The 17,503-nt window shown below is 44.7% G+C and overlaps 2 protein-coding genes across 6 annotated transcripts in view; one reads left to right on the top strand and one right to left on the bottom strand.

Annotated features, from left to right (window-relative positions):
• The window catches only part of LOC102571303 (uncharacterized), a 133,563-nt gene that overhangs the window by 98,436 nt on the left and 17,624 nt on the right, over window positions 1-17,503 (top strand). For 2 of the 5 annotated variants that reach the window (XM_019492391.2, XM_019492366.2), the window contains 2 exons: window positions 1,624-1,783; window positions 5,908-6,950. In XM_019492391.2, coding sequence (XP_019347936.1) covers window positions 1,624-1,783; window positions 5,908-5,941 — 194 coding nt within the window. In that variant the 3' untranslated portion in view covers window positions 5,942-6,950. Of the gene's footprint in view, window positions 1-1,623; window positions 1,784-5,907; window positions 6,951-14,480; window positions 15,039-17,503 lie in introns of those variants that run through there. The other 3 variants (XM_019492372.2, XM_014601041.3, XM_019492383.2) reach the window with 3 other exon arrangements.
• TMEM168 (transmembrane protein 168) overlaps window positions 9,287-17,503 on the bottom strand; it is a 37,759-nt gene continuing 29,542 nt past the window's right edge. Inside the window, exon 5 of the mRNA XM_006278079.4 lies at window positions 9,287-13,666. Coding sequence (XP_006278141.1) covers window positions 13,119-13,666 — 548 coding nt within the window. The 3' untranslated portion in view covers window positions 9,287-13,118. The remainder of the gene's footprint in view (window positions 13,667-17,503) is intronic.

Genomic DNA, 17,503 nt, shown 5'->3' with positions numbered 1-17,503 from the left:
TTCCTTAGATGGGAGGCAGCAAAGTAAACTTTCCTTTTTATGTACACCAGCTGACAGCAAAGGACATTCAGGACAGAGAGCCCACCTGCTCCCAGCTGCTGCTTTTGACTGACCACAGGAGCCAAGCTTTAGAAAAGGGAAAGAGGCATCTCCTTCAGTTCATGGGTCAAGCAAGGAGAAAATTCACAGCTCAAATTCACAAGAGACTGGCTTCTCTTGCTGGCTGTCAGTCACTTGGGTGCCTAAATCCATTTCTTGTTCATGTCTTTTACTGGTGAGCATAGAGCTACCTTCAAAACTTGCTTCAAAGGATCCTTCTGAGTATGTAACCCTCCCCTGGGCACCTAGCTGGGTGCTGGGGATTCTATCCACTAGGCAGCAAGTCATGTAGGAGTTAGGTGTTGCAGCACCTTTGAGAATCTCATATAAGTGCCTGGATGCAGCTTTAGGAACCTATATGTGTTAGAAAGTCTAGCCATAAACAGCTTAGTTCTACCTACTCAAGATGGCACCTCTGCGCTTATGCCATACCACACAGCTGTTGTCTTCAGGGTCCCAGAGCATCATTCCTCTTGCAACAAAAAAGAAGGAAGCAGTGAGCAGAGTAGCAGAGACCACTTTGGAGCAGGCCAGACAAGCCTGAATTTGTTGACAGCCTGCACACTGCAAAGCATGTTTGATTTGGGGGAGATGAAAATAGCATTTCTATCTATTGGAAAGTACAGTGGTGGTTTTTAAGTTATGCTGGTGATAGACGTGGTGATAGAATGTGTGGCAGGAAGAAGTGATGTATCTCCATCTCCCATATTCATGATGGATGCCCTTTGGTGGACCGTTTGTGTCAGGCCAAAACATATGGTATATAAACAGTGGCCGGGATCTAGGACTAGGTTGGATGACTTATGCCTTCTACTCTATCAAAACTACTATCTTGAATTTCCTTGCCGTAGAATGAAAGCTATCATTCATTGTGCCATATGCACTTCCTACAGATTATCTTCTTCATGATTTCAGGGAGTTGAATGTCAACAGTGTGTCCATGTCAGCAGTCCCATATATCCTATGATACTGTTATTCTGTAAGCTTTCCCAGTACAAGGTATAACAGCCAGAACCAGGGGCTGCATCTTTATGTGAAACCTGACATGTTTTCCTGAAAGTTTAATGACTAGTGACAAAATGATTTTCCCCACTGTGGTTTAAGGTTGAGTCTCATATAAATTTTAGATGCAGAAACAATAGCTGTTTTATGCTTGTAAACTTCCCAAGACTTTTCTGAAGTCATAAAAGGCGAAAGCAAAGAAAAGGAGTGATAGCTAGTATGGTGTGAGGTGCTGAGTCCTGAGTCATTGGAGAGAAATATGTTTGGCTACTCCCTGCAGTTACGATGCAGTAGATTGAACCAGCATAATGATGCAAATATAATAATTTCTGTGGCAGTAAAATTACTGTGTTTTAAAAACTGTGTGTCTTAAAATGTTTATTTTCCCATCAGGCAAAATAAAGGTAACTTCAATAATAATTTGACAGCCTATGGTTCTCAGACGTTGGTAGTACCTTAGATGAAATTGCTCTGGGATCTTCATATACAGAGGAAATAATATCCTTCTTGATATTCTTTCAGCTCTGAAGGCAAAGACAAGAGATGCCGGTGAGTCAGCATCTTGCCACATGCCATTCTCCACTTTGGTGCAACATGATTCAGAAGTCAGGAAAGAAGCACTACTTGCAGATGAAGGTTTTCTGGGCAGAGGATTAGCATGCAGATCTCTTCAGCTGAAAAGGTGAGGTACTGGATATGCTGTCTCCAATTGTGCCCATTGGCAAGGAGTGGGTAAAAGAATTAGGAAAAAAGATAATCAAAACAACGTACCCCGAATTACAGCCTCCTCCTTATTGGTGCTACTACTGCTCTGACCCCCAGCACTAAAAGATTACTGAGCACCCCAACCTTCTAGGGTTAGCTTGGATGATTGCTGGAAAGTCTGTGATGGTAACAGCTTGCTGTGTTGTTGTGGACTGTCTGAGATCATAGATAGCCACATGAGATCTTGCTTTCTCAAAACCTGAGGTGTTGCTGGGCAGACCAGAATCCCATATGACTACTAGTGACAGGGACTTTCTTTGTGCACATACCATTTTTCTTAACTTCAGTTTTGAATAGGCAGTAAGTAATGCTGGCTAGTTCCATATTGAGCAAACAGAGGCAGTTAGCTATGAATCTGAAGTCAGGCAAGACACTCAAGACAGGTACGTGTGTACTGTTCAGACCAGCTAAATCAGAGATACATAAGCTTTTGTAAGCTTAGTTAGTCTATAAGGAGCACATGTACCCTGCCTTCTACCTAGCTCCACATCTTGTCTTTTACTTTTGTGTCATGCTTAGACCTTGCTTTGTGTCTTGCCTAGACCCATCTTTGCACAGTTGACTGTAAGTATAGCTACAGCCCAACAAATATTCTAAGCAACTTTATAGCTAGATTTACCAAGGGGCCTTAGGTGCCTACTTGCATTTTTAGTCCAACATTTAGTCTCCACTGGGTGAGACTACATAAGATGTTTACTATAGAGGTGCCTAATTAGCTTCACAGTAAAGTCTCGGCATCTACACTGAGACCTAAGACCACAGTAAACTCATAAACATTGCCGTAGGTTAGTACTTGCGAACACAAGTTATTTAGTGCAACGCAACACACATGTAGATGCTGACCTGGCTGGCTGGGTGGGGTATGAGGGTTCTTCAGTGTGGGGGCCTACTGGCAAGTCCCAAATTAGAGCTGCCTGCCAGCTAGCTCCAGGCTGGGGCACCCTTACGCCCCAGCCAGCCCCGCTGAAGTATGTTGAGCTGGGTTGGAGCAGCTCCGGGCTGACAGTCAGGGCTGCTCTCAGTTCAGTGCCCAGGCTCACATGTAAATGTGGCACTCAAGAGCAATAAACTCTCGCACAAACTACACCAGAGTTTATTGCGTCACACTAATATCACGTGTAGGCGTGACCACTGTCTTTCACAAAACTCCTACTTAACACAGTAGGTTTTTTCAACTGGGCATGATTACAACATCTTAAATTGTGATAGTACCAAGTTCATACCCAAGCCTCAACAAATGTTATAAACTTGGCATTCTCCCACCTGTGGGGTCTGGTCTTTGAGCAGAACAGGCCTTATTTTCAGAACAGGCCTTATTCCCTGCACCAAACATGGCCAGAAGGGATGATGGTGCTCACGATGCCTTTTTACACACAGCCCAAGTTTACAGCATTAGTTAAAGCACTAGAAGATCCAGACTGAAACCTCCTGGCCTTTGGCTTAAGCAACACCCTCACTGAAGAGCAGTGTCAGTGTTTAGGTATTTTGTATTATAGTCACCAGTGAAACTCAGGTGCTTATAAGGTTTGGTGATGTTAGAACAGTGATTTTGAAGGTATTGAAAGTGTCTAAATAGTGGATTTAAGTGTACAAAGGGTACATAAGCACATTTAAGGACCCAGGCCTTTGTGCCCATTTTCCAGTTCATACAGAAAATGGGAGAAGCAGCAGGAGGTTCAGAAGCAGAAGGTAACATTCACAAAAAAATGCTGCTGAAGATATCTCTGCTCACAGAAAGAATAGTAGAGAAATGTACTTCAGAAGTTGGTGAATCAGCAGATAAATATTAGTTGATGGAGGAGGCAATATCCAAAGAGAGCTGTTGAAAATATTTTAAGTTAGAGAAGATGTGTGGTTAAAGCCAATGACATATGGGAACATAATTATACATCAGTCCCATTAATTGTTAAGATCTGATGCTATTGATCAAGTAGACTAATGTAAAATCAAGAAGCTGCAAGACAATTCAGCATAGTCTTAATCTACATAACTCTTAAGAGACTGAAGTGTATGAACTCAGCTCCAGAGTTGGAATATTGCCATCGATGTCTTCCTAAATTATGCTGACATCACTGTAGGACTTTGGAAAGTCCCTTACCCCATCTGTGCTTTAGTTTCGCCTTCTGTAAAACAAATCATTTACCTGTCTTCTGATGTGTTGGGAGGAAATGCCTTCTTCCCTACCCCCAAGTTGTGTTAGAGGAGAGGTCTGAGGTTGCTTAAGTTTACATGTGAATCCCCAGTTCTGAGCTGTGTAAAGCTTTTCTCAGCCACAGCTCAAGATATGGCCCTCTAATTATATTTGTTTTTCTGCTTCTTTCTCCTATGTTCCTTCTTCCTTCCAGGTATAAAAAATGTAACCTTTGTATAAGGATAACATCTTTAGCTTCTTTTGGAAAGCAGAATAACTCTTTTGGGTTTTCAGCCATATAAACCTAGTTTGTCAGTGATTTTTTTTTTTCCACTCATGTCTCTTACGCATTTATAATGCACCCAGCACCATAGCATCCAGGAACCATATACACAATTTATAAAGTAGTAGTTTTCCAAAAAGTTTGTTCTTTTCCTCCTGTTATAGAAGTTGCCAGTCTCTTGAGTAAGACCATTTTCAGGAGATGCAGAACTGTTGGTCTGTCATTGTCTCTATTACCAGAAAGTTTGTGCAAAGCGTCTCTCTAAGATTGCAGAAGTCAGACTTCCAGCGGTTTGTTCACAGCCTTGCCATCTGCATATTGGTGGTGTCTAAACAAGCAGCAGACTATGCAGTTGTTACTGTGCAATCATTTAGTACTTGCATAACTAAGTACTAAATGACTGCACAGCAATGAGCTACTGCACAGTAGCTTGTTACTACTGTGCAGTAGCATTGTGTCATGGCTAGTACCCACCAATGCTACTGTGCAGGAGCGTCTCATGTAGATGCGTCCAGTTTGACCCATCTCTCCCAATGGTTCTACCATGAGCTTTGTCAGCTTTAGTATTGTTATGGATCACAACTGCCTAGGCAAGCTTAGTGATATGTTCTTGGAATTAAGAAATTAGGACACTTGATACCTTTAAAGCAGGGGCAGGCAAAGTCCAGCTAGCGAGCTGGATCCGGCCAGCAGTGGATTCCGTTTCCAGGCAGTCGCTGGCCACATGGCTGGGGCCAGTCTCTATGGTGACCCCCAGCTGCTGTGCTGTGATAGCACAAAGCTGGGGTTGCCCTGGAGACTGGCCCCAGCTGCGCTGGCAGGGTGTGTAGCAAGGCAGGGCAGGGGGCTGCTTTGGAGCTGCTGGGATGTTGCTGTGGGGGAAGCTTGGTCCGTGGCAGTGGATCATGGTTCTGCTCCTGCTTGGGACCACACTGTCACCACTGCAAGGAGCTGGAGCAGAGCCATGATCTGCCACCTGCTCGCTCCAGGCAGGGTGCTTAGGTAGCAGATCATGGCTCTGCCCCAGCTCCTTGCAGTGGTGACAGTGTGGTCCCAAGCAGGAGCAGAACCATGATCCACTGCCTGCACACCCCTGCCCAGAGCATGCAGGAAGCAGATCATGGCTCTGCCCTGGCCCCAGACAAAGCTGCTCCCACCACAAGATCCCAGTGGGTCTGGAGCAACCCCTTGCACTGCCCTGCTGCATGGCTGGGGCCAGTCTCCATGGCAACCCCAGCCGTGTGCTATCACAGTGCAGCACCTGGGGTCTCCATGGAGACTGACCCCAGCCATGTGGACAGGGGATGCTGGGAAATGGAGTCCAGCTGACAGCCAGATCCACCATTTTGCCCACCCCTACTTTAAATAGTAGCTTCAGGACCTTCAAGGAGATTCACTGCTGAATGTAGAGGCAGTGTTGCACCTTGAGGGAGACATTTCTTCCTGTAGACTAGTATTATCTTAAAGTCTGGATAGAGCGTCCCTCTTAAGAGAATTCTGCAGTTGCCAAGCCTAGAACCAGGCCTCCCCTCTCCCTGCTGAGTGCCTTCAGCCCTGAGTTAAAGAGTTGTGTATGCTTTGTCCTGCGCCCTTTGTTACCAACAAATGTCAGTATCTTTCTGCACAGTACTTTCAGGAGTGAAGAGCACCTCCATGGATGATAACCTCTAGCCTGGTGGCTGTGCCACTCTCCAGGGGAGGTGAGAGATGTGACTTTAAATCAGGGGTGTCCAACCTTTTTGAATATGGGGCTGGACTATGAACTTTTTATCACCCAGTGGGCCGGTGAGCCATATTCAAAGACCTCACAGGAAGCGGTATCACATCAGGAAGTGATGTCACGTGATCTTTGACACCAGTGAAGTTGCAGGAAGTGACAATGAAATGGGTCTGGAAATGTGGTTTAAAATCCAAAATAAAAACAATATAAAAGCAACAATGAAATAATACCAAACACTTGACTAAAATAAACACTTTTGCTTCTACTCCCTTCTCAGTGAATGAAAGAATAGGAATCGAAGGGGGGTGCAAATGCACCAGTGTACCCCCCAGTCCAACCCTGCTAATACCCAGCAGTCAATTTAGATTTTGAAGAACAAGACCTGGGATCCTTGCAGTCACTTTCATGTTATTCTGTGGGAAGAGCAGCAGCTGGCTGGAAAGAAGCCAGCGAGAGCTTACATGTGAAACAGTCTTCAAAAAAACCCCAAAAGCCAACAAAACAAAAAACAACACATCAACAACCTACATCTCTTCGGCCCAGCTAGCAAGCCAGCTCACAAGTGAAGCTGACAGCTAACAGCTAACCCTTTCCTCTCTGGTGTGGACCTGACCTGGTGCTGACCCCTGGCTCTGCTGGGTAGGGCTGGCTGGGGAGTAAGCCTGGCTAATACTTCCTACCAGGGTGCTGCTAGCTGAAATGCTGGGGGGTGGTGACAAATTCAACACTTCGGGGAGAAGCTGGAGCGCACATAGTTTTTACAGGGGTAATGGTTGTAGCCATGTTGGTTTAAGCACATCAGTGGACCAGGTTCTTTGGGATCCAGGAAGAGCATAGACCAACTGCAGATGCTTCCTCAGCCTGAAAAAGGGTGTTTGTATCCAAAAGCTTGCAAAAAAGAATTTTTCCAACTATTTGAGTTGGTCTAATAAAAAATATTTTTTATATTCTCTTGGTGTAAATATTTTCCACCTCGTGCAGAAAAAGCACGTGGCCCAGCAGAGTCCTGAGCCACAGCAGGGCAGGAAGCCCCCCTGCCCCCCCCCCCCCCCCAAAACTGGGCACTGCCACGGGCAAGGAGCAGCCCCCAGAACATGCCCAGATGGGAGCTGGGGAGGGGAGAGATAAGCACATGCACAGAATCCACATCCCCTGCTCAAACTTCAGGTTCCTTTAGACAAGGTGAGCACGCCCTGAGCTCACACACGCGCAGTAGCTAGTGCCCAGGCCAGGCTGAAGCTGACCCCACGGACTGATTGTAAAGAGAGGGAGTTGAGCCTCGGCGCGTGCACAGTAACCATGGCCTGTTTCCTGTTCTTCCCCCACAACCAAGGACAGGTGTCGGGTGTCAGGCACCAGGCAGGAAGGGCCCTGAGGCCAGCTGCCCGCTCTGCTCCACTCCCCTACCTGCATCACATCATGACAGTTACGTTGAGTGATATGGCCCGGGTGCATCTGCGCAGAGAGAAGGCCACCATGTTTTAGTCTGGCAACAAAACCAGTCCTCCCCGGCGGGGAAACAACATCGCGGCCACAAGGGCTCTGCCCACCCCGAGGGCCCTCGGTGCATGCAGAGAAAGTCTCGTCCCCTGCCAAAAGCATTTACTTTCCCATTGCAGCACCTCGGGCCTCAGAAAATGGCTTGGCAGGCCGTGTGGCGGCCCATATGTTGGACAAGCCAACTTTAAATCCTCTTGGGTACAAGGGCGTATTGAATTTTTCTCTCACACTTCACAGAGGGGCGACACATAGGGGGTGCATGTGGGGGCATGTGCACTCCCTGTGTGTGACGGTGCACCCCCTGCAAAAAGGTGCCCCCTCACCACTCTGCTGCTGGTGGCATCTGCAGGTGGTCCATGATCACCCCTGGCCGCTGCCAATGCTGCCAGCAGTGCCTGCAGGTGGTTGCCGAGCCCTGGTCTGCGCTTGCACCCTGCCCCTCCCCCCTCTGCTGGCAGTGCTGGCGGCATCTGTGGGAGCTCCCCACTCATCGCTGCTGTGCTCCCACCACCACTGGTGCAGCCGTGCCCCCCTAGGCGCCAGGGGCACACACCATTCATGTGGACAAATGCTGTAGCCACTAGGCTATTATAAAAGTGGGCACAACCACCACCTCCTGTGCTTGACACACTTTAGAAAACAGATTGATTTCTGCTCCACTTTTTGCAGATAGTACATAGGTGCATATCTGCAGGAGAGGACTGTAGATGGAAGACCTCTGCAGCCCTGACTGGTTGAGGGCTGGGATTTTAGACTTGCCCCTGTTGGCTCACAGGACAGCTGCATGTTGACATTAGGCAGTTTCTTGCTCAGTGCACTAGCTGTTCTGGATCCTGTTGTGAGGTGCCCGATTCTCCCCCCAGACTGTAAAGAGAGTATATTCCTGACAGGCCTTGAGATTCCACTCTGGGTGCCAGGCACCTAAAATTTGACCATTACAGCACATTGCATTCAGGCAGCTAGGTCTTCTAGTAGCTGGAGGCTTATAACGTGAACAGCTCTTTATTACATACAGAGCTTACATATTTAGTTTATTACATACAGAGCAGATACTTAGTTTGAGGAAACAGCTTTGCCGCTGCCCTTGCAAGGGTCCTGTGGAGGCCTGTCCCTGTTCCTCAACCTGGAAGTTCCTGCTGACCTCACCCAAAGTCTCATAGGGTAACACACTTTCTGGACATGTTAATTTGCCCCTGGGGTGGGGGTGGATGTAGGCAGCCTGCGCCCTGCTGCCCTCTCCCCATGGCCTCTGCAGCTGTGAGGCGGAAAAGCTCCGTACCACTGCTGGGAGCCCCACGTTGGCTGCGCCACCATGGTGAGGCACACCTTGCCCACCTGGCAGCAGCAGGGGGCATAACTCTGTGCTGCTGCTGCTGGGCAGGCAAGGGGACACCTCCCTCACCATGGCAGTGTGGGGCTCCCAGTAGTGGCACTGAGCCTTCCCACCCTCCCAGGCTGGTCCCACCCCCTGGGCCATGGAGGCCCCCAGGGGGAGGGCAGCAAGGTGGGGGGCCCTGAACCCACATCCTCCCCCCGACCCCAGCTGCTGCCTCCTGTGGGTGACAGCCAGGGCTTGGACACTGGAGGAGGAGGGGGCAGAGGGCCAGCAGGGCTGTGGGTTAGGAGTGAGGGGCCATGCTGAGGAACTGGGGTCATACTGAGGCAGAGATTAGGAACCACTGACAAAGCAAGAAAGAACATAGAAAACTGGACACATTTGCTGTTTCTATAACAGCAAAAACAAAGGAGCAAATCATGAACAAAAAATATGAAATGGAGATGAGCATCCAAAACAACAAGTATATTTAAGTAATGTTACAAATGCACAAAAGTTCATTTACAGATGCTAAAATCGGATATGCCTAATAGAAAACCTCCCCAGAGAAAAATTCTGACAAATTATTTATAAACAAGAATTTGACGTAATTACATTATCCAATGTAAGCAACAAACAGAAAGTGCCTCTTATAGGGGAAGGAAATTCAGAAGCCTAAATAAAATCTTCTGAGGGAAAGTTTTAGGTGAAGATTGGGCAAAGACAAAAATTAAAGTGAAAATATGAAACAGCAATAGTGCAAAATTAAAGAAATGGCTTCTTCCTATATTCATTCAAAAACTCCACCAGTGAGTATCTGCAATTTGCATTGTGTTTTAAGATAGCTCTTTACCATAATCAGTGCATTTATATGTTTCTGCAAGGCATGTGCTACTCAGGAGGTACCTAAAATGTAAACAAAGCCACCATAAAGTAACTTCACTGCTATAATAGAGATATATACTTTTATAACGAAGTTGCAGAGTAGACAGCCGAGAAATCAAACATCAGAACAATCCGTTTAAACCTAGAGTCAACGTTCTCACTCCACACAGTTCATCCTGAAGCATTCACCCCAGCACAGTAGTCTGGAAATGATGCCATGTTATAATACTCTTTGGAACTGGATTTAATTGGCATTTTCTGACACCAAGACTTTTGGATTGAGACCACTTTGGGTAGAGTTCTGCTGCAGTCTGAGTCCCAGTCAAGTTTGCCTGAATAGTTCTTATCACAGGGTTGAAGTTCCCATTTGCTAAAGCTCCTAAAAATCATTGCCACTTAGCATTAGCAGGTCATTGTTCTACAGGATTGTTACAGGTGGCTTAGTTTCATCTATCAACAGGATCAACAACTTTAAGGGCCATTCCATGTTGTTTATCCCTATGTGATATTTACAAGTTTAGGGATAGAACATTGCTTCCATAAGAGCTTGCAACCACATGACATGGGGGTAATAGCCCTATAACCCTGTGGATGCTAGGACACTTGGGAATTCCACTTCTGTCTCCACTGATCTTGTGAAAGAGCCCAGGAACGACACAGGTCATTAAGGAGATCTATTACTATCGGTGGCTGGAGTGGAAGTTCTTAGATTCCCAGCCTCCAGGGTCCTTTCCTGTAAATGAAACAAAAAGGATAGGATCTTCTTTTGGACAACAGTGGGAGAAAAGCTCCAATACAAAACACACAAAAATGCCACACAGTTTGGATGGTTGGTTGTAGACTCCTATTTCAATTTAAAACACCACTATAAAAATGTTTTTATTTTAAACATCTAAAAGTGAGAGATTCCAAAATTAAGGTTAAAAAAGTAAGTTTTAAAAACTCAGGAAACTAAAATATTGCCATTAAAAAAACCCACACCCACAGGAAAATCTGGAAATGCACAGTCAACTTTCCAAACATCATCCTTACCTCTGCCTCCTTAACCAATTCCTAGTCTGACTTTAAACATGTTAAGGACTGTCCCTTACACTACTTATGCAGCTAGTAGACAAACTGTAAAGCCATCCATTAAACCAGTGGTGCCTAACTCATCTAGACACATGGGCTGAATAAGTAGCATGGGGCTATGTCTCTGACCCGTAAGGTTCCCCACAGGTCTGGAAATCTGACAGCAGGATGAATGGTCATGGCTTTGGGTAAGACAGCAATGAATGCTAACAACCAGTCCCCCATTGCCAAATTTCTGGACCCATGAGGAACCCCATGAGCTGGATGACAGGGTTCTTGGCCACCCCTGCATTAGAAAAGGCTGGAAACCAGCTTCTCCTTTGTTCTTTTCTGGTACAGGCCACAGCCCCACTCCTGCCCATCATCATACTATATGCTAGATACCCCACACTAGCCTACTGACACTCCCAACATGGGTCAGAAGTATCACACATCCAGATACATGCAAGGTATCAACATTTTTATAAACACAGACCTCTCAGATATCTTCCAAAAGATAGGATCTTTTTGGACAAAAGCCATTGGCCTTGCACTTAGCTGATTAAGAGGAACAGAAGAATATATTGATAATCTTCATGAAACACAAGAGCGTTTCCAAGAGTACTTAGAGCATAAGGTTCTCCCACACGACTTGTGGGTGAGCAAAGTGTAGAGTTAAGGCTGGTGTTGAAGTCAGGCAGATTAGTAGTCTATTATTGCAATCAAATGAATCTTTAGAAAAAATGTAACCAAAATAACAATGATTTCACAAAACCAAACAACTGCCTCTGAAGATGCTTTCTCCCTCATCCATATTCCTGGTTTGTCTGAAATTTGTCTGTAAGATAAGGCTTCCTCTTTGGAACTGTGTTCCGTCTCCATGTTGTTTCCTCTTCAGAACTTCTGAGCTAATGGTGAGTAATATTTTGAAGTCAAGTAGAATGAAACTTGACTGCATATATGATTCTACCCACTCCTAGCTCATCCCTTTTTTTGTTGTTTTTGGAGCAGTGAGGGAGATGATTTTCTTGGTAAACTAATTTATATACTACGGGGCAATAAAGGACATTTAAGAAAGGAGTAATAACTTATCAGTGAAAAGGAGTAATAAGTTATCAGTGAATGTAAATCATGTTGGAATTCAGGAATTGCCATTGTAAAGAACCTTAGTGTTAGCACTATAAACCCCTTTGATTGCTGGTGTGTCAAACAATCACTGACGGAACATTTTGTCTCCTTAGGGAAAGACAATATATGTATCAGTGTTACCATATCGTCTGAATTAGTTGACCAGAGAGTTAAAAACTCAACAGCTAGAAAATCTGAGAAGGCAAAAAATTTAAGAATTTTTTGTTTAAACTCTTGAACTGCATTTCAGTTTGTCTTCATTTCTGAAGTGACTAGCATTCTGGCTTGGAAGTTAGTGAAAAATATTTTAAGACCATCTAGATTTTACAGATTATTTGCATATACAAATCACTTTTAAAAGACTATAAAAAGGACTGGCCTAAGAGCTATGAGTTCAGATCCTGATTGCCTGTGCTCCAGGTGGACAGAGCCCACAATAATATGGAGAAAGATCTCTGCTTGGAGGTTCTGTTACCTTATAAGCAGAAAATAATTTCCCTGACTTGAGGAGAAATGCTGCTAAGACCTTCAGTCCCTTCCAGTTCTCTGTAGTTGGAAGCATTAAGACTAGGATAGAATAGGGTATGCTTGGGACTGAGAGGAAAAATCCCAAATTGGCCTTCCTGCAAAACTTGTTTCAGTTTAAAAAGCATCCCCTCACTAAACCTAAGCTTGCATTCAGTTTTTCACAGGATTCGGCTCTTAGGCATAGTTTTAGATAAGAACCTTGGGGGTATGATTACCTCCGAATTTTCTTCCCATTTTGTTTTTAACTCAAAAAGCAATATCATAACTCTCTCCATTTTGCTTTTTCTGCAGTGGAACAATTCAAACTGAAAGTTTTACATGACAGGGAGTGCGATAGGGAGAGAATTTCCATATTCTCTACACCCATCAAAAATGTTTTTCGTTGGTTTAGAACGTAGGCAGTTTTCTGTTTAATACCTACGAGCATGCAAGCTGTCTTCAAAGTGCATGGTCATATTTAATATATCTTTCATGTTTATATACAACTCAGTAACAAAATTCAAATACTTATAGCCTCACCTGCTTTATAGACCAAAGTTTCTAACCCTTGCATATATGGTAGTTGCTCAAAAAGATGAACAAAGTGAAGATAGCTACTGAAGTAGCAGATTTCTTTAGCAAAATCTGTTACATATAAAAAGTTTCAAGTCAATCAGATTCTGAAGTCATAAAGTTACCAGAGCTCCTACTTTGACTTATCTTTGGTTCATAATTATGATTTGACAAGTTTGAAACCCTGTCCTGTGTCCAGCACTGAGGGAAGAAACCAACGCATTTTTAATCTTTTCAAGCATCTAAAACATGCCTTACAAAACCAGAACAGATTGAGACCACAAAACCAGTTTGCCAAATGCACTACTGGATAGGTAACACGGGGAAAGTACATCATCCAGTGTTTGGCAACATCACTTCCTGTTGGCAAATGCAGAGTGTAATCACTCCAGTGTTTTGACACGCCGTACACTGCTTTTACTGTACGTCCATTTTCAGACCAGCTGATGCTACTGTCAGGATTACAGTTGTATTCGACCCATTCTCTGGTAAAATCACCCAGCTGGGGAGGGCCTGCTTCCTCAATGTCTACGACTCTGGCCATTTCTGCCCCTTGTATTGCAACATATTGGTCATTCACTTTTCTCACTTCTTTAACCCAGGGCCGAGAATTCTCACAGTCTAACACTATTATGAGTCGTGAACAAAAAGAGCTGTTCTTCTCTCTCCACCATTCCAAAAGCGTGTCTAGCTGTAATGCATCACCACCTATAGGAAGACAGGAAAATAGAAACATTAGTATGGAGAATCAGTAAGCTCCATATATTACAGTTCCAGGTTCAATTAGCAAGCTGCATTATAGCATCCTGTATAAAGATGATTCCATATAAAGGTCAGTGCAGCTTCTTCACTTGACCAACCCCATTTGCAGGTGCTGGAAACTTTGCAGGGAGTTGCCAACTGACTTACTTTGGTCGATCTAGTGATTAAGCCACCCTGTAAGTTAAAGAGCTAGGAATGGCTCCTGATAGTGAAAAAACTCTAAAAGTCTGAGAAGAGATAAGCAAAGGGAGAAAGCTTGAAGCAAAGTTTGTTCTGTGTTAACTTCTTAAGAAGTCCACACCCCAGGAAGAGGGAATAGTTTTAAAATTTTATAGCACAGGCTATTTTGGAGAAGAATGGGAAAGCAACCTAATATATACCACCACATCCCTGGTAGCTTGGTTTGAAATTTACTCTGAGTGCAGGGGAGAGTTTCATAGTTTGTAGGGTCAGAAGGGACCTTGACAGATCATCAAGTCCGAATCCCTGCCAGAGTGTTTCTGAAAAGTTAAAGTAAAAAAAAAAAAACCCAACCCAAACCTGGCTCCCCTGAAATGCATTTTGAGGTAAAGGTCATTAAAAATTTACTGTGAAAGAAAGGTTTCAAGTCTCTCTTTCTAACTTAAAAAACACTTCTTACTACTGCTTCAACTTTTAAATATAATTCAATCTCAGTTCATGCACCAGCTTTCCACAAAGAAAATAAATTAGAATTAAGGGAAGTTACTAACACTCTGGATTGTTTCCTGGTCATTAATAGTTACAGATGCTGCAGTTCTCAATAACTGAAAATCTGGATACATGCGTAGGAGCCTAAGGAAGCAAATCTGAAGATGCAAACACAAGTAAAACTATCAGCTACAGTAAGACTACTTCTGTAAGGAACCAAGATGTGCAAGCACTGGCAGACTTCAGTTATGTTGACTGAGATACACAATGTTAAGGATCCTGTGGTAAAGAAATGAGAAAGATATGACCAAACACCAACGTGAGAGCAAGCCGTGCTCATAGCATGGGGAGGAGGAGTGATGGGCGTGGTTAGCAGCGTTCCCGCCCATGCTGATTGGCAGGGGGCGGGCAGACGCTGCCCGGTTAAAAGGGGAGCGCGCCAAAACAACGGGGGGGACCCGCGTAATATCGGAGAGGACTGATCACCCTCGCTGGAGGTCCTGCATCCACGAAAACCTGGACGGCCCCATCACGATTTGGTATACCATCTGAGTATGCTCAAGAGCTCCTGAGGAATCGGCGAACTAGATTCCTGATACAGCTGTACAAGATTGTTGCCTGAAATAGTGAGTAAAGCGATTTTCTTATCTCACTGCCTCCCCGGTGTGTTTCTGTCGACGGAGGGAGAGACAGAAGGAGGAGGAAAGGCCTGAACCCTTTTGTCCCCGACCTACTCGAGTGGATTGGGCTCAGCCACCCATAGTTAGGTTGCACAGATCCAAATTTGAAAATTTTAGCCTAGTATTCCTTTTTTCCTAAACGATTTTAAAAATTCTGTAGTGACATCAGCAGTTTGGGTACAGAAATCTGGTTTTTAAAATGGTTATGAATCTTAACCCAATGGTGTTTAGAGACAACTTTCATGAGGGTGTCAAAGTACATTTGGTAGTGTTTTAAAATTCTGGAAGGTTTACATAGGGACATCTGGATCTGTTAATAAACTATAATCCAAGGTATCTCAACTAGAAGAGCAGATACCTTGTATGTTAAACAGATAAACAGTATTCTGCGTGTTAAACAGGTGACAAATTTGCATATACAATTCCCAAGGGACATACAAAAGGCTAAATATTGTTCTGTAGATAGTGCTTCCCTGACAGTATATTCATGTTTGTTGTGTGAAAACGTACAGCAATTTAAACAAAACTAGACTAACTAGGCTCTATTTAATGCTTTGTTAAATGTGATCAAAGCTATTGAAATGGTTTCATCTGCTCTCTGTTTACAAGTACGTTTCAGATGGAAAAGATGGCATCCTTCTTTGTTCATATATTGATTTTTCATTCAAGATTTACAGTGAGGATGCAGGTAATCTTTTACAGATAAACCCACTTGACAACCCAGCAATGGGTTAGGCAATTAAATTTCAAGACAAGAAAAAAGAATGGGAACTTTTTTACTGTAGTTTTTGAATACATGTCTAGACTAGGTGTGCTTAACCTCTGGCCCACGAGCCAGAAAACGCCAGCAGAGCCTTGCCATCTGGCCTGCAGGTCTAAAAATTGGGCATGGGGGAACAGTGACAGCAACTGCCACTTCCCTGCTGCCAAATTTTTGGATCAATGGGGAGCCCTGTGGGCTGGATAGCAAGCTGGAGCTGCACATGGAGGTTGCCTGGGGCCAATCTAGGGACACAAGGGCTGGCTGGAGATCGCACAGGACTGTAAGAGCTGGTGCAGGGCCTGATCTACCTTGCAGACCAGCCCTGAGCCACTTATCTAGCCCATGCCAGCAACAGGTTGAGCACCACTATTGTGGACTAACTCAAAGCAGACAGTCAAATGTGTTGAATAGGTGGTAACACCGACCACGTATGAACATTAAATTATAGTGGCGGATACTTTCTACCTCTAGGAATGATTTGGGGAGAGGAAGAAGTGCAGACATTCACTCTGCAACTGCCCCCTCTCTCCTCTTTGCGCCTTCCTGAGACCAGAGTGATCTTAGTTTGGAGGAAGCATGGGCTCTTTCAGTCCTCCCATTCCCAGGGGAACTCCCTGGGTGCCAGGGACCAAGTGGAGGGAGCAGCAGGGCACAGCTCCCTGCCTGATCATTACTTCAGGGCCTGTGGAGTGAGAAGCAAACAGGGGACAGCGCTCAGGAGTGAAGTGGAGAACATGACGTTGTGAGGCCCATGTGTCGCTTCTCTCTTTCCCTTCCAGTCTACAGGAGGGCTGCCCTTCAACTTCTACAGCTGACCCCTGTGTCTTCTCCAGGCCAGAATGACCCCACTCTCTAGAAGGCACGGGAGCCTTTCCCCTACCTCCACTCCTCCTGATCCCTAGGAGGAGTTAAGCCAGGAGAAACTTGGCAGATATTCAGTCTCTCAGGAGAAAATCATTGTAGTCAGGGTATTTTTCTTGTGGGAATGATCATCTTTGCTCCAGGAAAAAAAGCTGGAACGTCTGCGTGCTTTTTGCTTCCTACAGGGAGAGTGGCAATTCTTTCAGTAGAGACTTAACATGTGCATATGGCCTTCATAAACTGAATACCACCTTTTGCTGACTTGCATACAAATTTCTTCAATTAAAGGTGTTATTTCAGTAGCGATTTCTTTTCAGTGCTTAGTGCTTACTACTCAGCGTATAGATTCACTATACCCTAGCTATGGAAAAGGGTAGTATTTGACAAGGAATTCCTACTGGCAGTATACACCATAAGAGTGAAACTCAAGTGGCTGTAAACATGGGCAGCATTTTATCTACACTTTTCAGCATTTTTTTTTTAAATACGATTTGCTCAATTTTGTTCAATATTGAGTCAAGACTGGGGTTGGCAACATAGGGTGCCTATACAGGTGCAGTGAGGCTGCTCCAATGCACTGTAAGTAGCACTTTGAAGCAGACTCAACGCTGGAGTGTGGTGCTAATTACCATACTTCAGCAGACTCGATTAGTCTTGTGTATTAGCATCCCTGTACTGAAAAATGGCAGTGGGGATGCTTTAACTAAAGCTCATTCGACAACCTTTAGTTAAAGCATCCCTGCCACCATTTTTCAGCGTGGGGGATGCTGATACATAAGATGCTTTCACAGCCACTCTAATTAAAGGCCC

This window comes from Alligator mississippiensis, chromosome 4, assembly GCF_030867095.1.
Source record: "Alligator mississippiensis isolate rAllMis1 chromosome 4, rAllMis1, whole genome shotgun sequence".
Classification (NCBI taxonomy): Eukaryota; Metazoa; Chordata; order Crocodylia; family Alligatoridae; genus Alligator; species Alligator mississippiensis.
This window is presented reverse-complemented; position numbering and strand designations above follow the sequence as displayed.